Raw genomic sequence first — 22,749 nt, 5'->3', positions numbered from 1 at the left:
CAGATGAAGAAAATGAAGGAAAATAAGGAGGAATATAAGTACACAAAGAAATGTGTGTGTATGTTTTCATAATTCTGATAAATAATAAAATAATGTTTAAATAAAATGCAATATTTCACTTTTATTCTAGACAAAGTCTCAATCCGCGCCACTAACGATAATTTTATTAACATTATTAATTGTAATTAAAAATAATTTTCTAAAAATAAATTACATCTAATCAGAAACATCAGTTAAATGTCTGTACATTTATTTTTCTGTTTCTGTGAAACTCACAATAGAAATATTTCACTTAGAGCCGACATCTTACTGCTGGAGGCCAAATGGCTTCCTGTAACACACACACACACACACACACACACACACACACACACACACACTCTCTCTCTCTCTCTATCTATCTCTCTGCACCCTGGACAGCTCCTCCTCTTCCTGCTGCTCAGATCTGTCCACCAGCGACTGTGACGTCATTCTCACACACACACACACACACACACACACACACACACACACACACACACACACACACACACACAGAGGAGCTGGAGGATCTTGTTTCCACTCGGGTGATTTTTTGCATCGCATCAGAGAAGAACAACGAGGCAGGAGAGACAGAGAACCAGATTAATAACCAGAATCCTCATTAGATAAAAACCAGATCAATAATCAGATCAATCAGTAGATGAATCAGTAGATTGTCAGAAAGAATCAGTTGATGTTTGTTGTTTGAGATCAAACATGGAGTCTGAAGAAAATCTGCTCAGTGTTTCTCTGCTGCTGCTGCTCATCGGATCACAAGTCGCCGTGGTAACGTTTCAGCCATTCTATTCTGTTCTGTTCTGTTCTGTTCTGTTCTGTTCTGTGCTGGTATATTTCATTATATTCTATTGTGTTCAGTTTTATTATCCATCCATCATCTTTACATCTATGGTCACCAGCCAATCACAGGGCAACATACAGACAAGCAACGTTGAATGACACACCCAAAGTCCAGTGAACCGAACCTCTGCATGTATCTGGACTTTGGGAGGAACCTGGAGAACCAGAGTGAAGGCACGCACATACGGGAGAACATGCAAACTGGTTTGAACTGGGATGTGAGACTGTTAAGCGACAGTGCTAACCACTACGCCACTGTGCTGCCCTCTTTTCTATCAGGTTCTGTTCTGTCCTATCAGGTTCTGTTCTGTTCTATGAGGTTCTGTTCTATCAGGTTCTGTTCCGTTCTATCAGTTTCTGTTCTGTTTTATGAGGGTCTGTTCTATCAGGTTCTGCTCTGTTCTGTCAGGTTCTGTTCTATCAGGTTCTGTTTTGTTCTATCTGATCTCAGTCACCAAACCAACAGAAAATGGTGGGAGGTTTCCTGCATAATGAACAGCCCACAGTCAGGGGTCAGGGGTCAGGGATTAGGGTTAACAGAGTGAACAGCTCACAGTCGCCCCCTGCAGTCGGGTTGATGCTCTGCTTTTATTTCCCACCACACTGGACAAACAAATTCCAGTTAAATCTTCTACAGAAATAATCTAGTGTTAATGTATGTCTTTTGTTGTCTGGTTTCCTTGGTAACAGGTGGGTCCTTCAACCCCTGCGGACGGCTGGCAGGTTTACAGCTCGGCTCAGGACTCGGAGGGTCGATGTGTTTGTACGGTGGTCGCACCGCAAGCAACCGTTTGTTCCAGAGACGCTCGAAGTAAACAGCTGCGACATCTGCTCGAAAAGGTCACAAGTACTTTTAAAGCACTACTTATAACATTACTTCTTATAGTACTTATATCACTGATAACTGTACTTCTTATTGTAGTACTTATATAACTGATAACAGTACTGGTTACTGTAGTACTTATATTAGTGAAGGTTTAATAATTTATTCCATATTATTTTCGTCCAATTGGCTTTTCTACTTAAATTTGTAGCTAACTCCACCTGCTGGCTCTTCCAGACAGTGCATCCTTAGCTGCTGAACTCCTGTCTCACTGAAGACTCATGGAGGGGAGGGAGGTAGGGAGGTAGGGAGGTGTGCAGCGTAGGGAGGTAGGGAGGTGTGCTGCCTTGGGAGGTGTGCAGCATAGGGAGATAGGGAGGTGTGCAGGGTATGGAAGGTAAGGAGGTAGGGAGGTGTGCTGCCTAGGGAGGTGTGCAGCGTAGGGAGTTAGGGAGGTATGCAGCATAGGGAGGTAGGGAGGTGTGCAGGGTATGCAAGGTAGGGAGGTGTGTTGCCTAGGGAGGTGTGCAGCGTAGGGAGGTAGGGAGGTGTGCAGGGTAGAGAGTTAGGGAGGGTTGCTTCCCCCACCTCGCCAGGGAGTTCCCAGAACAGAGCTATACCACCAAATATAACTTATGATCATAATTGAAATTAATTAATTTGGACTATATTGGTCCTGATAAAATTACGTTTAAAAAAAGTAGCATACTATATATCTGATGTATTAATATCTCATGTTGTACTATTTGATGTTTTCCAGGTTCAGAACATGAGCCAGTCCATCGAGGTTCTGGACCAGCGGACTCAGAGAGATGTGCAGTTTGTGGAGAAAATGGAAATTCAGCTGAAAGGTTTGGAAAACAAGTTCAAACAGGTGGAGAACGGACACGAGACCAATATCGCCCGACAGTTCAAGGTACCGCCCACCTCATGACAACATAGCTTAAACTACCAATCAGAAGCTTAGCCTGAAAAGAAAAAAAATTCTCCTTGGTTGCACCTGTGCGCCTAAAATTTCTATGATCTGTCTGTGTGTAGCGTTATGTTTGTTTTCCCACTAGCCTACATTGTGGAAGAATACCACGGTCTGAGCCAATTAGAGGCAGAGAAGGGGCGGGGCTTCATCTCTGATTGGCTCTGACCCTGGTATTCTTCTTCTTCGCTGAATATTGGTTGGAAAAAGAAATCAGGCATAGTTAGTGATGAGCACCGAAATCTGGTATTAAACGAACCAAATTATGAAAACTGTAATATCACTAAGTCTCCGGTCAAGCTCTCTCTCTGTCTGACTCTCTGCCTGTCTGCCTGTCTCTCTGTCTCAGTCCATCAAGACAAAGATGGAGGAGTTGCGTCCTCTGATCCCGGTCCTGGAGTCGTACAAAGCGGATGCTCTGCTGGTCCGACAGTTTAAGGAGGAGGTAGTGAACATGACGGAACTGTTGGGGGAGCTGCAGGAACAAATGGGCGGACCCGACTACCAGGAGCTTCACGGTCGAGTGACGGATCTGGAGGAGCGTTTGAGGGCCTGCATGCAGAGGCTGGGTGAGGAAACAACCGATCATCTAAGCAATCAGGAAGAAAGTCACTTACTTGTGATGTAATAATGTACTTATGTGCTGGATGACATCAAAGCTTCACAGACTGTAGAAAGATATTATACAAACACTTGTCACCATGAGTCTGCAGCTGATCAGACTGAATGGAGTCAATGTCTGAAAGACATGAGAGGACATATTAATAATAGTGTCCAACATAGACCTCAGAGATGTTTCTATTCTTTTCCTATTATATCTTAGTTGATCACAACATGCTGTTACAGACACTAGAACATTAGATTAAAGGAACATCACTGGATGGTTTAAGTTTCTTATCTGACAGATTTCAGTTTGTTACCGTTAACAAATCTTCCGCTCATACAAAGGTGAGTCATGGAGTTCCACAAGGTTCTGTACTGGGACCGATACTTTTCAAGTCAAGTCAAGACAACTTTATTGTCAATTCCTACAGTAATGTTCCAGACATACAGAGTAATTGAAAAAACGTTTGTCTTGGACCCACGGTAGTACAAAACAAAAAACAAAAAACAAAATAAGATATGTAATATATACAATAAATAAATTCTAAATAGTGCAAAAGTAAGAGTAAGGTCAAACAACACACAGGATAGAAAAGCTAAAGAAATTGAAAATATGCAATAGAAAGGAAATTCTCCAAAGTATGTGTTATAAACAGGAAACTAAATAAATATAATAAATTGAAAATGTGCAATATAAAGGATATGGAGTGCAGATTAAATGTAATAAATGTGGAGGGCACTGATGAAAGTGACAAGTGTTCCTCAGAGTCTATTTAAAGTGACCGGTGCAGTTCCTGATGGGGGGGTTCAGAGTCCAGAGGTCTTGGGGGCAGAGGGGAGGGGAGGGAGGGAGGGAAGGGTGTTGAGCTTCCTGACAGCCTGGTGAATAAAGCTGTTTGCCAGGCTGGTGGAACAGGTTCGGAGTCTCCGGTACCTTCTCCCAGATGGCAGGAGGCTGAAGAGGCTGTGTGACGGGTGGCTGGGGTCACCCACAATGCTGGTTGCTTTGCGGGTGAGGCGGGTTTCATAGGTTTCCAGGAGTGAGGGGAGTGGGATACCAATGATCCGTCCAGCTGCCTTTACTATGCGCTGCAGGGTCTTGCGGTTGGAGGAGGTGCAGCTCCCGTACCACACAGTGATGCAGTTGGTCAGGATGCTCTTGATGGTGCCCCGGTAAAAGGAGCACATGATGGGTTGAGGGGCTCTTGCTCTCTTCAGTTTGCGGAGGAAGTAGAGGCTTAGAGACTTTTTGGCCAGTGATGCAGTGTTCATTGGCCAGTTTATATATTCTATATTATAAGAAAACACCACATACAGAAGACACCCAGCTGTATTTATCTATAAAGACAGATGAAACTAATCTGGAGACAAACTTCAGGACGTATTAAAGACATAAAGACCTGATGACTGAGGGCATTGAACTAAACACCTCAGAGAAACATGATCTGATCATATAGTTCCTGTATGTCATAACTTTATCCTCCAGCTCAACTGTGAGGAACCTTGATATCTTTGACCAGGACATAGAACAAGTCTACAACATCATTAGAAACATCAGAAACACCAGAAACATCAGACCATTAGAAACATCAGAACATTAGAACATTAAAACATTAGAACATTAGAACCTCAGAACCATAGAACATTAGAAACATCAGAGCATTAGAAACATCAGAACCATCTGATGTCAACAGGAGGAATAACTGGTCCAGTCATGAGTCACTTCCTGACTGACGACTGTGATTCATGACGTGAGGATGTTTCTGTGACAAGATCCAGTTCAGAGTTCTGACAGGAAGTAGAAGAAGATCATATCTCTTCAGTGTTCACATCAGAATTCTGCTCCTCGTCATATCTGACAGATCATAGTTCATAGTATCACAACAGATTTTCAGAAACAGAGTTTCTCTGTAAACTCAGGACGACTAAGGTTCTATAGTGTGTTCTATAAATCTCACAGTGAATGATTGATGTACATATCTTCAGGATAAAGTTAATAAATCTGGAGAGTGTGGTGAAACGAGGTGAGACTGAAGTGGAGAATTGACTCAGATTCAAACCAAATCTTTCTACTTGTTGACAACAACGACAACAAAACAGCTAAAAGGTTCAAAGTGAGCAGATTTTGAAGCATCTCTTGAAAGCTACGATCAACAAAACTAAAACCTGTTCAAACAAGTGTTTGTGTTTCAGCCTGTGGGAAGCTGACAGGAATCTCTGAGCCAATCACCATCAAGACGTCAGGATCCAGGTTTGGATCATGGATGACCGACCCGTTGGCTCCGGCTGGAGACGACAGAGTGAGTGTCAACAACAACAACAACAACAACATGATGGGAACATTCGGATGTGAAACCATATATCACATTTCTAACATAATGTTGACCCCCACCAGCAGGGGTGCTCTCATCAAAGACCCTCTCCAGGTGCATTATGGGGAATGTTGTAGACAGGAAGTGTTGTGATTCTGCCCCTGTGTAGAACTTCAATACTACTTGTGGAGTCTTTGGTCTTTTTGTTATATCTTTAAAGTCAAGGCCACATTTTATTATCCCCGTTTGTTTATTCTTGATTTAGGGTTAGGGTTATGTTTCCTGTTTTATTTTGACATTCACTTCTTGTTCTCCTGCCTCTTGTGATTGTCTAACCCTAACCCGATGTGTTTCAGTTCAAGTGTCCATTTACCTCTTTATTGCTTGTGTTTGTCTGTGTCACTTGGTCTGTTATGTTTCTGCCTTGTGATTCTGTGATTCTGTTCAGGTTTTCCTCATTTTTTTTCTGCTCAATATGTTTCATTACCAGATTGTGCTTATTTATTTTTTTCGATATCAAAATCACCTTTTTCTGCCTTTGGGTCCGAACCTCACAGGAAGTGGTTTAGTTCTTATCATTTAGAAGAAAAACTGTATTGAGTTACCACAGTAAATGTTAAAATAACATTTTATAGACACAACATTTGTTTTATAGAACATAATCAAATATAAATATAAAATGTAATTTACAGATTAATAAATTAAAGCTTATATATTGTTTTCTAATTTGTAATTCGTCCCTATATAGGTGTGGTACATGGATGGTTACCATAACAACCGCTTTGTTAGGGAGTACCAGTCGATGTACGACTTCATGACGACAGATAACTTCACCTCTCACCGTCTGCCTCATCCCTGGTCCGGTACCGGTCAGGTGGTTTATAATGGATCCATTTACTTCAACAAGTTCCAGAGTCACACCATCATCAAGTTCGACTTCAGCACGTCGGTCATCAGCCGTTCCCGACAGCTCGACTTCGCTGGCTACAACAACATGTACCATTATTCCTGGGGGGGTCACTCTGATATTGACCTCATGGTGGATGAGGGCGGGCTTTGGGCCGTCTACGCCACTAATCAGAATGCTGGAAATATTGTCCTTAGCCAGTTAAACCCAAACACTCTGCAGATCATCCGCAGCTGGACCACCAACCACCCGAAACGCAGCGCCGGAGAGGCGTTCATGATCTGTGGAACCATGTATGTTACCAACGGGTACTCAGGTGGAACCAAAGTGTACTACGCATACTCTACTAACTCGTCTACGTACGAGTACATCGACATTCCCCTGACGAATAAATACAGCCACCTGTCCATGCTCGACTACAACCCCCGAGACCGAGCGCTGTACGCCTGGAACAACGGCCACCAAGTTCTGTACAACGTGACACTGTATCACATCATTCAGTGAAATGTTATCATCAAATATCAAACCAGTCCAATGTTACCTGCTGTAACATTAGACATGAGTCATTTCAGTTTATCACCAAGATAATTCTCAGATATAATCAGGTTCAGGTCGATGATCTCATCTCACAAAAGACGAGACGCTGGCGTCGCACCATCAAACTAAAATCCACCATCTGTGTGATGGATTATTTTTAATGCTATAAAATGACGCTCGTTTTTACACGTTTAATACACGTACAACATGTGAAATGTGACATGTGAGCACATAGAAGTCTGACAGTCTTGAAGTGTTGGATGGTGGATTTCTCTTCTGGTGGATTTAACGTATTGAAACTGAGCCTGTTGGACTGTTGACTTAGAGCTTTGATGTCTTTTTTAAATTAATATAATCTTTGATGAACTGTTGTTTTTAGGATAATGAATCAAGTTTTTGACACAAATGCACTTAAAACATAAAATCACAAAAAAATAGCTTTCACAGCTAATTATAAAATGTTTGAAACTATTTGATGGATTTTGTCTGTATGGGACATTTTCCATGAACTATGAACCACAGTTTGTCTGAATAGGAATATTGTGTTCACTGTTGTGTATTATACAGCAATACAAAGTCTAAGGGATTATTTCATCACTGTCTGTTTCTCCATGAAATCGATCAGATTGATGTTTCTGCCCATCGTCTGATCTGCGATCGGCTCAGATGTTGCAGACGATGTTTCACACTAGTCATCATTTCTACATCAGATTCATTTAAATGTATTTATTCACAAATCAGGGCCTGAAAACGACAACAAGAAAACTTTATACACAAAACAAACTTCCTGTCCCAGACTGTTACACCAGTCCATCGTGTCAGTAACATACAGGTGGGTCAGTCATGTAATTTTCACCTCAACCATTTAAACAAGGCAAAATGATCACCATTGGATGTAAAGATGCAACCTATCATCTAATAGCATGAAATAAATTATAGAGCTTTATGTTTTTTATCATTTTTTAGATAATAGTTTGCATTATATTTTGTGTGGAGTCACTGTCGTGAACACAACATCACTGAAGTCAGCACAGTGACACACACTCACACACACCACCTGCATCCATCAACTGTGATACTGAGAGAACAGCTTTTATAAATAGTGTGTATTACAGACGTAATCTATGTTTTAGAGATGTACTTTGGTTTGCTGCCCCCTGCTGGTGCCTCACATCCATGTCTGGTGGTATTATGTTTTCTGCCTCCACTCTACACAGGAAAAACATGTTCTTCAACATTAACGATGAATGAGTGTGTGTTGTCACATTGTCCTCCCACAGTCTCAACACATGCAGGTGTACTACACACTTGAAGTTGTGAATGTGAGTTTGTGTCTGTATGGTGCCCTGTGATTGGCTGATGACCTGTCCAGGGTAAACTCCACCTTTTGCCTGTTGTCAGCTGTGATTGGCTCCAGTTCAACTCCCCCTGAAAGAGAAGGTGTTAATGAATCAGGATCACCACTGTGCAACCGTTGTAGATGATTGTGATATATAGGTGGAATTGTTTAATAAAACTATGTACATTTTTATGAATTTATTTATTTTAGCCAATGCTTTTGTCATTTTTTGGTGCACAGGCATGTTGAGCTTAGTATGAATTGTAAACCTTTTAATAAATGAGGCCCCATGTCTGTGCCCCCCCACAGTCCAGGTGATAAGTCCCCAGGATTCTGGCTCGGTTCTGGTGCTGGTTGGACATTATTTGTTTCTTTAAGCAGGGTTAGGGTTAGGTGTGGAAAATTGTCTTGATGAGACCTAGGGTTATGGTTATGGTTACGGGGTTAGGTAAAGGGATCTGAGCCCGTCTCCTCCGAATGGCACTCTCCACCAACCCAGTCCCATCACCTCGGTCCCAGGACGGAGCAAAGTGCGTTCAAATTGAGGTAAGTATAAAAGTTTGAATGTACCTTATGAAAAATAGGCAAGACTGTGCCTTACGAAAAAATCCCCTCTGCGAATAAAAATGTTTTTAAAAAGATGGTGTCCGGCTCTCTTTGGCAACGTTTCGACCTACTTGGTCTTCATCAGGCCAGCGGGACACATATAAAAGTCATATAATTAGAGTCAATTCATAGGATTTAGGTACAGCTTGAGCGATCCTGTCAGTTCGATGTGCGTGTGTGAAATGGGCTCCCTAACTGGGGCTCCTCCTTTTATACTCTCTAATTAAGCTCCTCCTCTCAACTCTACTTGTTTTTTCCATTAACCCCATGATCCTCAAATCCATTAAAACAGCCCATACTTAGGGTCAGATAGGGTTGGGATTATGCTGCGCACCCCCCCCCTATTCGGTGCATTCGGACCTGGGGCATGCAATGCCCCAGGTCCGCGCACCTCGTGCTCGGGCCTAATAATTAATCCTTACGGAAACATAAATAGGGCCTTGCATCCTCGAGTGCTTGGGGCCTGGTGCATGCAATGCCCCAGGTCCGCGCACCTCGTGCTCGGGCCCTAATATTCAACGAAAATATAACTGTACATAAATATTAACATCCTTTGCCATGTAAATCAATATCGAACTCAGGTGCATCAAGTTTCCACTGAGATCCTTGAGATGTTTCTCAGGCAAACACCTGTCTACATAAGGTCCCACAGCCGACAGTGCATGTCAGAGCACAAACCAAGCATTGAAGTCCAAGGAATTGTCTGTAGACCGAGACAGGATCGTATCAAGGCACAGATCTGGGGAAGGGTACAGAAAATTTTCTGCAGCATTGAAGGTCCCAATGAGCACAGTGGCCTCCATCATCCGTAAATAGAAGAAGTTTTGAACCACCAGGACTCTTCCTAGAGCTGGCAGAATAAGCTTGTAGCATCATACTCAAAAATACTTGAGGCTCTAATTGGTGCCAAAGGTGCTTCAACAAAGTAATGAGCAAAGGCTGTGAATACTTATGTAAATGTTTTATACTTTTACGTCCTCTGTGTTATAGGTTGACCTAATCTACCCCAAAATTGCTCAGAAAAGCTCAAACACTTTACCAAATCTTTACCAAATTTCTCAGGCATGATAACAGTCACGCCCATTAACACATTTACATATCAATATTGAACCACAATTATAGCACCACCTACTGGCAACAGGAAGTTACAAGTTTTGTACTTTAATGTCCTCTGCCTTGCAGGTTCACCAGTTCATCTCACATTTGGTCTGCTAAGTTGTGAGACATTTTTGATGTCATATTATTAAACTTGTCACCATGTACTAAACGGTGTTGCCATGGCGACCTATCGTTCACCATCAAATATGAATGTGGGTTTGAGGGACTTGGGATGCTTAGAATCTCATGAAACTTGGCAGACGGGTTAAGAAAGGCAAATCCTGATGTCTGAAATGCCTCTTTAGTCTAATTGTGCCAAAATGGCTCGCCAGCGCCCCCTATAACATTTCAAAATCGAGGCCCCAACCCAATTTGATGTAGATGAACGAAATTTGGTAGGCACATGTATCATGTGAGGACCTACAGAAACCCCTCTGGGAGCCATTAGCTCCGCCCACCTGGATGTAGGCCATTTTGATTTTTGTGTGCAAAATTGCTGCATTTTGTTCCTTATAGCGACTCCATATTCAGTCACTGTCATCTTAAGACCTTTGTGATGAAAAGTTATCAAAATATTTGTATTATGTCAAACGCCATGGGTGTGGCCACCCTGCAAAGTTTGATGTTGCTCAATGATATATAGCGCCCTCTAAGGTGAAGCCCCTTCATTGCATTTATCCCACATGTTCGAAATTTGGGTGGCAGATGTATCATCTCAACACCTACAAAGAAGTCTCCTGCTGCCATTATCTCCGACCAACAGATGTACACAAATCTGTGACTTTTCGTCAGACGCCCTCCTTGTGGTGTGGTGGGGAAATTTGATGTGCCACCATTACACATCAGACTGTCATAACTCGACCATATGTGATGTGGTCATATCTTCACCAAATTTCTACAGCATAATAACAGTCCCGCCCTTAACACATTTGCATGTCAATATTGAACCACGGTCATAGCGCCACCCACTGGCAACAGGAAGTTAAAAATGTTCTACTTCTACGCCCTCTGCTTTGCAGGTTCACCAGATTCACCTCAAATTTGGTAAGTTAAGTTGTGAGATGTTTCCGATGTTACATTCTGAAAGTTTTGAGCATCTGTTAAATACAAATGTGTGTTTGAGGGACTTGGGATGCTTACAGTCTAATGAAACTTGGCAGACAGTTTAAGAGGGGACAATCCTCATGTCTGAAATGGCTCTTAATCCTTAAAAGTAAAGGCCCCAACCTTTTAATTTGAAGTACATGATCGAAATTTGTTATCCACGTGTATCATGTTAGGACCTACAAAAAAGCCTTTTGGAGCCATTAGACGTCTCCACGTTGAAGCTTTAGAAAATATAAAAAAGGCATAAATTAATTTGAACAAAAATTTAGAAAACTAAATTAATAACAATTTCAGAGAAAACATGGTTTTCCAATTGAACTTGATTTCTTCAAAGTGAAGTCACAAATCTAAAAATAAAAAGAGAACCGTATAACAACATTTGAGAGGACATGGTCTTCCCTTATAATTCTGTTATTTCTTTAATTATTAATTTAGCTAAGAGTTACATTTTTTTATCTTGTTTTAATTTAGATTATATTTAATTTTAATTTCAATTTCTTTTGGTTTTGAAGATGTTACATATTGTAAAATCTTTTGTGATGAAATAAAAATCCAACAAAAGTGACCGACCAGAGAATAGGTCCCTGCCCCACAGAGTAAGGGTATAGGGTGATAACTCTAACAGGGTCATGTGTTACAATTCAGTTTGTGTCATTTAGACCCCAAGGCAGATTCAGACACAACACACTGGCTGAGTTCAATAAAGTCTTTTATTTGGCCTTTAGCCAGTCCAGGGACTTGCAGGCGGATTGTATTGTGGAGATGAACAAGAGAGATGGAAACCAGGTGGAAGGTGATGGTGTCTGATGGTGGGGAGCTGGTGGAGAACAGGTGCAGGCTGGACCGAATGGTAGCTGGTGGGGACAGGTTGCAGCAGAGGCAGGCTAAGATCCGGTTATGGCAATTGCTGGAGGTGAAGGAGGCATAGGTGAGAATGATATCAAGTTAAAACAACAGATCAGTAAGGTTTACTTTCCCTAGAATAGAGTTACCACATAGAGAGTGGAACAATCTGGCAAAGAGTGAGTGGAGAGCTGTGGTTCTTGTACTGAGCTTGATGATGATGAGAGTCAGGTGTGCCAGGTGGTGATTGCTGAGCCACGCCCCTGCTGAGAGATACACACACACACCAAGAGGAGGAGACACAGGGAAACAAACAGGAAACACTGGGGAAGTCTAGTTGTCACAGAAAGGGCTGTGACAGTACCCCCTCCTCAACGGGTGCCTACTGGTGCCCTAGGCTTGTCTGGGTGCTCCCTGTAAAAAAAACCCTGAGGAGGGCAGCATCCAGAATACATTTTTGAGGAATCGAAGACCGCTACTCTGGGCCGTAACCCTCCCAGTCCACCAAATACTGAAAACCCCGACCCCGGCGACGTTTATCTAATATGTTTCTAACCGTAAAGGCAGGATGGTCATCCACGATCTGGGCGGGAGGCAGGGGATCGGCCGGAGGGCTCAGAGGGCTGGATAAGACCGGTTTGAGCAGTGACACATGAAAGGTGGGGTGAATCTTCAGGGAAGCAGGTAGCTTGAGCCTGACAGAGGATGGGTTGATTTCAATTTTAAATGGTCCAACATAACGAGGTGCCAGCTTATGTGATTCCACTTGCAGGGGGAGATCACGAGAGGTTAACCTCACTCGTTGACCCGGGGCATAGGCAGGAGCAGGAGAATGGTGACGATCAGCCAGGCGTTTGTTCCTGGTGGCAGTGCGTAACAGCGCAGCTCTGGCCTTTCCCCAGACCCGGCGACAACGACGAAGGTGAGCCTGTACGGACGGAACCGCTACTCCCTCTTCCTGAACAGGAAACAGGGGACGTTGATAACCTAACATGACCATGAATGGGGACATACCCGTAGCAGTGGTGGAGAATGAGTTGTGCGCATATTCAATCCAGGGAAGATGAGCGGTCCAGGCAGAGGGGTTCCGGGCGGTGATACAGCGAAGGGCCGCTTCCAAATCCTGATTGGCCTGCTCTCTCTGGCCATTGGACTGGGGATGGTTTCCCGAGCTGAGACTGACAGAGGCGCCCAAAGCCTTACAAAAGGCTTTCCAGACCTCTGTTCTCTCCCCCTTTCTACGCAAGAGCGCAGCGGACCTACGGTGGTAACTCAGGCAAGGACTTGGATACTGAAACGAAAAAAAATCCCTCATCTGTGGCTGAAGCCGGAGTGTAAAAACCATGACCAATGAGAAAGTTCAGTCAGCAGAAAATGATTGGATGAACCGGCTTTCTCCTGCCTGTACGCACTCCGCTCATTCACCACACAGTGGGGCGCATCACCAGTCTCCTACACGGCAAACAACCGGAGCAGAGGCTACAGAGCCAAAGCTTTGCAGATTTGCAGAACGGCAAAGAAAGTGCCTACAACAGCTTCCAGTCGCAACAGAAAGACAGCCTCTGAGACGGCTACGGCCAAAAAGAGGTTGGATACTACAAGGAGTAAACAAAGTAAACATCAGCGTGGCTCTCCAACACTGACGTCAACTCCGGGAAGAGAACAGGGTGAAAGGTTATGATCTGCTTTGTTTTGGGTGAAAGCGGTACATTTTCTTAACGGGACATTGTGTTACGTGTGTGTGTGTGTGTGTGTGTGTTGAGCGGGCGTAGTGAGAATGCCAGTGTGCGTGGCTAGAGGCTTGTAGTAGCAGTTGATGTGCATCAATGTTTCCCTTACCATTGAATTGAGGCTGGCCCGCACCTCCAACGGGAGCCCCGCCCCCCCCAAAAAGTAAAATTAATTTAAAAAAATGTTCTTTTTGTATTTTACATATAATGCCAAGCAAAGTAATTTAAGGTCACTTTCCTTATACACCTTATTCCTCATTCCTGTATAAAAGATTGTGGATGAAACTTAACGTGATTTGTTGGGTTAGGGTAACCCTAACGAGTCCTAACCCTAACACCCAGATTCTGAACCTAAGAACTACTTGTTATGATCTTCAATATTTATCTAAACAAAGTCATAACACAGCCATATGAAAGTGTGGCTGGTCCACCAACAAATCACTAAAATAATTATACTTGGCTCCCACAAAAGGTGACACAGAAAACTATGTTGGTCACGGCAGATAATGCTGCTGTAGTGTTGTCAGTCGTTGACAGTAATGTTGATTTATTCTTGTGTTATTCTTTCTACAGGACCACTGCCTAAGAGTCGACGACAGCACAGCCTGACCCGTCAGCCAACAGACCTGCTTTGACACTAAAGAGCTAGGAAACCCTGTGCAGACAGTTTTTTCCTTTTTTGTACAAATTTTGTTGATGCTAATGTTATAATATATATATTTGTTATAATGTATGATGGTCCAAAAAAATAAACGGATGTCATGACACATTATGTTCTCATTATTTGTGCAGCTTGTAAAGAGGTAAATGCAATGGTTGGATTTTTTATGCTGTGCAAGACGTTTAGATATAATCAGTCATTAAGAATTGCTTTTGCTTTGAAGAGCAACTAAAGACCAAGGCAGATATTCTGCATCATAGCAATGTAAAAATTCCACAAGCCAACACTGGACTTGACACTGATATAATAAAATAGGTAACATATTAAATTAGTCTCATCTCCACCTACACATAGACCCATGTGTTTGTGAGTAAAGACTTCTCATTACTTTAGCCCAGGGGCACTGCTGTAAGTATACAAGGTATTACACAAATGACCCTTTCGGTAACCAACATCTGAATCTTCAGGGTTCAGCTACACCTATGTGTGCACTTTTGCCCACCATTAGTTTAATTTTGGACATAACACTCTAAAGATACAACATCACTTCCTGTGAAAAGGACAGCCAGATGGACATTGTTGCCTTCCACTTTTCATAAAGGTCGACATGCAGTTAAGAATGATATATTTCACTTATGCACTCTGGATTTTGCAAATTAGGAAATACGTTCCTCAATCCTCTGGCAGAGTTCATCAGCCAAAGAAACAGCCTTGAGCGTGTCCCTCGAGGCTCTGTCAGAGGTGACTGTTATATTCCTCTGCACAGGAGCACTTTCAGTAAGTCGGCCTGGTCAGTAAGGAGTGCAAAGGTGTGGAACTCAGTACCTGAGGTTAAACTGCTCACAACATACAAGGCCTTCACAAAAAAATTGAAAATGTGGCTTATCAACACCTACAGCTGCCAACACTAAAAGATAAGCCTGTTGTGATGTTTTGATATTATGATAAAATGTTTTGTTGTGATGTATTTTTTCTTAATTGCATAGTGTTTGTATATGTATTTTATATTATATTGTACATGTATTGTGTGCTTTTTTTCTCTCTCTCTCTCTCTCTTTCTCTTCTCTTTTTCTTTTCTTTTTAAATTGTAATTTTTATTGCCTTTTCCCATCATGGCCAGGGGACTACAGATGAAAACTAGCCTTCTGGCTAATTCTGGCTTTTTAAAACTATGTGTAATTGTGTTATATGAAATTGAATTGTCCCCTTTTAAATAAACTAATAATACTAATACTAATCAGAAAGAAAATACTTTGTAAAAGTATTTGTGACTATGGGGGACCATATAGTGCATATTAAACATTTGTGTGTAAAACATTGACCACATGTGACACTGGATCACATCCTCAATGACATCAATTAAATGTGCCAACCTTTCTTTGAAAAATTCTTTTGGAATCATTATATTCCTTCAGCAGAGCAGTGTGGGTGAGCTGATTTTGGGCGACAAAATCATCCAATCCAGTGAGCCTCCTTGAATGGAAACAAATACGTTTTAAGTCCCATTCGCTCTTCTCCATAATGCCCAAGGTCTTATTGTCCTCTGTTATGTTCTGAGGAAAAAACACACAATCAAAATTATTAATAAAAACTAAACAGTCATACATAAAACATGTATTTGTAAAAACTCCACAAAGAGTGAATACAATTTAATTACTTGTCTTTTGATGTTTCTCAGGACATTGTATTTCTTTCTGTAGTCCTCATACGCTTGTCCGGTGCCATGTCTTCCAAGGTCACCTTTGCATTGAAATAATGGATGAAGTTTTTATTCACAAAAAAATTAATTCAAGTAAATTTGTATAATTCCACAAAGATATATTCTGCTTAATCAAATATGACTAACCTAGCATTAACCTGGTCCACAGTCCAGCATGGGGAAGGAGGTACCAAATGATGTGAGACACAAGGCCTTTGCAGTGGTAAAGGTTGGGCTCACCCTCCATGTCCAGTGGAGCTTTGGAAATTACTTCGCTGTAATGTTTTCCAAGGCAGTTTTTTCCTACGATTTCCTAACACACACGCACACACACACACACACATATATATACTGTATATGAATTTTCCTTTTGATCTTGGACATCCCAGTTCCTGAAAAATTATTAGGATCAAATAAACAATTGTAGCACCTATGTCCTGTTGGACTTGTAATTAGCTTTGTTGCACTTATTCTGTTCTCCATCTCAAACTACATTGTGGTTTTTTATTTCATGTGTAAGTTGGTTTGGATAAAAGTGTATGGGAAATTGATTAATGTAAATGTACACAACAAAATTTGGCATTTACCTGTAAATCCTCTGGATTAATATTTTACTTTGCAGTCTCATCCAGCTGAGATCCTTCGATTTGCAGCCACCTCTGCAGGTTGTTGAGAAGTTTTTCAACATTGACCCCACTGGACGGACTGGAAAACACAACTGCCGTGCTTTGTACCATATCATCCAGGTCCTCCAAAGAACTTGCAGTTGTGAGGAGCCCAAAAATGTGCATGGCCAGGTGATAGTGGTTTGACGACTGTGGGGTGTAAAAAGTTAATTAATTTTGATATGTTATACCATTTGAGTATAACCATAAACATTTATGCCTTTTCTGTTATATTATACATCCCATATAGAAACCCTTTATGCTGTACTTGCATCATTCACATTGCACAGTTTTCTGAATGCCCAAAATATTATGCAGAGTTATGATGACATTAATTAGGTGCAACAAATTAGAGCCATGGTATTTAAATAAAAAAATGTTGTTGTGCTATACAGGCTCTCCATTTATGCACGTGGAAGGGCAGGGAGGTCCCAGAACAGAGCCATACCACCAAATATAACTAATTACGATTATTGAAAGGAATACATTTTTACCATAGTGGTCCTGACTGAAGTGACTAAGAAATGATCTGACAGAGGGTTTTGAGAAATTATTATATTTTCAATTTCTATGCCGTATGTCAGAACAAGTTCGAGGGTGTGATTAAAACAGTGAGTGGATTTAATAATCTACCTTTAATCGTTCTATAAAAAGGCTAATGGTGAAAAATAAAACATTACACCATCACTTTCAGATTTTTGCATGCAAGTCAAAGCAATAGAGCATTATCAGGATTATCAAGGCCAGATAACATGATGCCTACTTACACAACCAAAATGAAGTAAAGTAGAGAACTGGTCTAAAGGCAGCCAATATTGCACACAGTAGAAGGCAGTTTTTATTTTTCATTTAAAAAAAAAGATTAAGGTATTGAACTATGGATATAGAAAAAGAAGAACACAGAAATATCTTGCAAGTTTTGAAGAAATCTGATGAATCCTCATTTAAGTACAGTGGTAGGCCGGCCAGGGCTGCTGTTCTAGCTGCACTGATGTTGTTCTTGTCCTGTTGCACAAACAAAGACAAGGTATGCACAGGAGGATGTTAGGGGACTACTGCTCACATTCAACATCAATGTAATGCATTAAAACCATTTTTACCTGTTCCTCATATGCCATTAAAACTTCTTCCATCTTCTCACCAAAACTTCCAGTCTTCCTCTTTTTAGTAGTCCGATGGTGTGATGGAGGCGCTGAAGGAGGATGTTATGGTCAACCGTGTCGAAAGCTGCAGACAGATCCAGAGGGATGAGGAGCGATGTAGATCCAGTGTCAGCCGCCATCAGCAGGTAGTTTTAATGGCCTCCAGGGGAGCTGGAGAGAAGAGAGCGGATGGTGTCGACTTTTTTTCTGAAGTAAATGATGAAGTTATTGCACTGCTCTTCTGTGGTATCACAGGACTTGTATTCATGATGTTGGAGTAGAAAGGTGACTTTGACCTATTGTTCTTGATAGGCCAATCTGTGCACATTGAGTCCAGTTTGTGCAACACAATGCTCGAGGACACACCCAGCTGCTTTCTTGTTCCGTAGATCTGAAGTCAACCAGGGGGCTCAGTGTGAGAAGGTGTTTTCACAGGGGTGTAGAGATCCAGGATACTGCTCAGGGTGTTGTTGTAAAAATCCAGTGATTCATTTGCTCATGTGAATTTCCCGGAGGGTATTTGCTGGAGATCCAAAGTCATGTTGTCCAGGTTGATGTTTTTCAGGTTTCTGAAATAAATTTGGCGTTTTGGTGTGGTGAGATAATTTCAACTCCAATGAAATGGCTTTGTGATCCGACACTCCCAGATCGTTCACCAGCAGATTTTTGATGGGGGCAGTGTCAGTAATGACCAGGTCAAGCGAGCGCCCTCTGTTTTGTGTGGGGACATCATGCTGTTTGAGGTTGAGACAGTCCTTTTTCCAAATAATGATAGCCAGGAGGACAGGCTTCATTTAGTGCAAAATAGTCCTCTGGCTGGTGCCAGAATTTTCCGGCCGATTAGTAAGAGTCTGTTCGCTAAGCCGGTGGTGTTTCCGTGCCCAGCTGACGAGGACTAACCAGGCAGTGGAGTGTTGTCCGGGAAGGAGCCGGTATTGGTACTGGTGTCGGTGGATGATGGCAAAAATGGCAGGACCCAGCAGGCAGTAGTAGAAGGTCTGGCGACAGATGTGCCCAGACTTGTATTTCAAGTGGTGACAGATAATCTGTGACACGGCTCGAGTGTAGGCGATGGTGTAGGAGGAAAGTTCCAACAACAACAGGTCGGATACAAACTTCCGTACAAATCCGTGCAAAAAACTCGAAAAAAAGCTACAAAGTAGATATCACACAATATGACTAGTCGCAGAGTCGTTTTTTAGGGTGTAGAAAGACACAAAAGAGAACTAAATTGGATTTCAGAGGGAAAAGCGACAACAGTCAGTGCCAGTGTCCTCTTCCCTGGGGTTGTCATAACAACTCTAAAGGACAGCAGCTGGGTCAACAGGCTCCCGTGGGTCATGTTAGTGTAGATACAGTGATGTTTAGGACATATTAATAGACACCCCCCATGTTATTTTTTATTTTTTTGCTGATGATGATTTGAATGGGTAAAACTCGGGCAATTTGGGAAGCTTAGGGGGTCCTCTGGGTGAGACGCAGGAAGGAACACACATCACTCATTAGACAGACAACCTGCAGTGTGCAGACATGTTGTGCTGATGTGTGTGTCTCTGCATTTCCAGGTGAGCAACAACAAAAGAAAAGTGTTTTAGGGTAGCGACACAGATATACAGCGTGTTTGCGAGAGTGTGGAGCTTTTATTGTTGTAAAGATGAGTTTACAACGGAGTTTGGCGAAGTATAACGCACATTTAAAAATGCCTCGTTGAGCTGTTGGAGACATTTAGCTGACAATCACCTGTAGCCTACTATAATTTAAGTTGAATGAGTGTGTTAAATATCGTCAGTGTGAGTGCCATTTTGAGAGTTTGAGCAGTTATATAAAGGTCCTAAATGAGTGAACCGCGAGCGTTAGACACACGTCACTCATCAGACAGACAACCGGCAATGTGCAAACATGTTGTGATGATGTGTGTGTCTCTGCATTTCCAGAACCGGAGTAAAAGAATGGTTAAAACTCATGCACGCCTGGAAGTCTCTTAGGCCTAAGATCCGCAGCCAAAGAGGACCTTCAGTGTTCATGTGCAGAACTGGTCTACGGACAACCTCTGCGGGTCCCGGGGGATTTTGTCCCCAACACCACGGCTCCTTGGTCTGCAACGCACCAACGGACTTTGCTCCTGGACAATGCCAAGGTTTTCACATCCATCCCCCCTTCACAACATGGTCTCCCTCAGTTTCACATTACCACGAGCCTGCAGGCAGCAGAGTACGTTTTCATCAGCCACGACGCCCACCATAGACTCCTGCAGCCTCCCTATGAAGGCCCGTTCCACGTGCTGGTGAACGGTGACAAGCACTTTGTGGTGTACATTGGTGGCAGAACGGAGCACATTTTGGCAGACCACCTCAAACCAGCTCACCTGGACTTGGACCGACCTGTGGGGCTTGCCCAGCCCCCACGGAGGGGACGCCCACACGCACTACCCACACGCTGCTGCATGGCCCCCACGGTTTCCCCGGCTTGGAACCTCAGCCCCCTGCTCCTGTTCTGTGGAGCTGTTACTGCAGGGCCATCCTCCCTCCAACACATTGATGTTGTAATTCTGTTATGTAGAATTCTCGGGGATGTATGTATCAGACAGGGCAAACATAAGCATCAGTGGGCAACCATGGTGATGCGTTGTTTGGAGGCGCTATACTGGTGAGCTGATTTCCCGCTGTGTCATCTCTTTGTGTAAAAGTGCTTTGACACAGGCAGTCAAAGAGAGAAGTTGTTCGTCTCCGCTTTCCTGCAACTTCTACAGCACAGTATCTTTGCTTCTCAGGCCTATCCCAGTGTAATACCACCTGCTGTAATGCTTATTGTTTTTTGATATTATAGTCATATATAAGATATAAATATATGAAGGACTGTGTGTGCATGTTTAACCCTGAACATTTTGGCCCTTGGCTTGGCATGCTTGACATAATTTGGTCCTTGTGGAAAACTATTTGGGGAACCCTGAGTTGGAGGGTTGTAAAAAATGGGGAGTTTTTCTAGTTGTTTTTTTTCTATCTTAACCTGTTACCAGTCTTTGTGCTGACATGAACCATTCCAGCTACACTACTTGGAGCCTTCAGTTGGAGGCTGGTTGCTCAAGGATAAGCACGGAACTCTGCCTGTATACAGAAGTAGTTAGTGACTTGTGCCAGTCAGGGGGTTGGAATTGGCATGGTATCCTCGTCAGAATTACTTCTCCCATCAAAGCCCCCACACTTGCTTGTGTGTGACAAACCACCACTTTCTCCCACAAACAAGAATCCTGTTCCAGCTTTCCACCAGTAGTACAATCGAGGCAAGACTGGTCATTTATGACACACCGGTCTGCCCTCAGTCGGAGCCTACCAATCCCCTCTTCTTTTATAGACCGCTGCGCTCAAGGGGAAATTCCCAGGGGCAAAACCCCTAAGTTTTTTACATCAGTCCTAAAGACCGCTGGTCCAGCGTTGAAGTGAAGAAAACCGCTTCCAGTAATAAATCTGCATAAGATCCAAAGCACCCCTGCCTAAGGTGAGACACCAGTTTGTGCACTAGAAGTAATTAGAAAGGAAGACGCTTATAATGGTTTCCTGGCTGCTCCATTTTGGGCCGTTGAAGAGGAGGCGTATGGAAACGTTTCCAAGCAGGCTACATACTGGGGGATCTGCGCATCTTAAATGAAAACTGAATACCTGCTACGAATACTTTGATACAAGAAGGTTGCGTTTATTTAAAACGGTAAATAATAAAAGCACAAATCCTGGGGATGTTAACTGGCATGGCAGGAACAAAGAAAACAGAGCAGAATGAAGTGAAATAGGACCATGCGGAGTCATAGGCTTTAATTGTACTCTTTACCATCCAAGTCTCATGTAATGAGATGCAGAGTTCACATAAGACTGAAGTGTACCTTCTAGTCTAGGATAGTTTGTGCAAAGGTTGGGCAACGCAGGCCCTGAGACGCAACTTGAGGACAGAGGAATCTGAATTCCTGGAATTTAAATCGGGACAGCGATTCAGCAGTTTTATTATCCAAGCCAGGTAGTTGCGCTGCGTGTGAAAATGACATATGACCATGTTAGTCATCTAACAAATCTATTAATAAAGGGGATAGATGGCGACCCTTATTAATGATATTAACAGTAGCCTCGTTATCACAGAAAACTATGATTTGTTTCCTAGACCATAGGTTGCCCCAGAGAAGGCATACAATGGGATACGACTCAAAGTGTGGTATAATGTACTCTAGATCAGAAAGAAGGGCGAGCAGTTCTTATCTACATTGTCGTTCTAGAGAAACAAAAATACCGTTCCAATTTTGCACAGCAGAGACCAAAATCTTAGGTCATATCTACATCCTTCATCTAGAGAAACAGTTTTGTGTAGTTTGTCCGCTGTTTTTGAGAGGACCAACAATCTAGATATGATGATCTGCCTTGGGGAATGATTCTCATAGCAAAGTTAAGGTGGCCTTAGACCACTTCAATCTTTGGTTAAATTTCTGGATGTAAAATGCTGCCTTTGCGGAGAAAGATTTGTGGTACTAAAAAGAGTGCCCCCGTAAGACATTGCTAGCTCTGATATATATAGCTAAATATGTGTCTAATTCAGATCTATGTTCTGGATAGACTTCGCATATAATGTTTCTGAAAACGCCAAAAGCAACATCAAACACAGAAGACTTTTTACCAAATTAATGTCATTACCTGCGAGGATATGATTCCTCAGCTCAGAGGAGAAATGGCAGGGGCAGGTGGGAAGAATGGTACTCCCATTGAAGCTGCGGGAACTGCAGTTCCCAGCGTCCTGTGTGGTGTGACGTCACCTGGAAGCACTTTGAATGTGGTGGCCGCTGTTGTTG

General features: G+C 42.6%; 1 protein-coding gene across 1 annotated transcript; it reads left to right on the top strand.

Annotated features, from left to right (window-relative positions):
• Positions 1 to 517: 517 nt before the first annotated feature.
• Positions 518 to 8,573, top strand: LOC118314343 (noelin). The gene is made up of 6 exons (XM_035640734.2): positions 518 to 807; positions 1,570 to 1,719; positions 2,463 to 2,618; positions 3,025 to 3,244; positions 5,472 to 5,578; positions 6,339 to 8,573. The coding sequence occupies exons 1-6, from the start codon at positions 739 to 741 to the stop codon at positions 6,999 to 7,001; spliced, it is 1,365 nt and encodes a 454-aa protein (XP_035496627.2). The 5' UTR covers positions 518 to 738; the 3' UTR covers positions 7,002 to 8,573.
• Positions 8,574 to 22,749: the final 14,176 nt, after the last annotated feature.

Source organism: Scophthalmus maximus, chromosome 19 (assembly GCF_022379125.1).
Source record: "Scophthalmus maximus strain ysfricsl-2021 chromosome 19, ASM2237912v1, whole genome shotgun sequence".
In the NCBI taxonomy this organism is placed as follows: domain Eukaryota; kingdom Metazoa; phylum Chordata; class Actinopteri; order Pleuronectiformes; family Scophthalmidae; genus Scophthalmus; species Scophthalmus maximus.
Note: the sequence above shows the minus strand (reverse complement) of the source record. Positions and strands in the feature narration are given on the sequence as shown.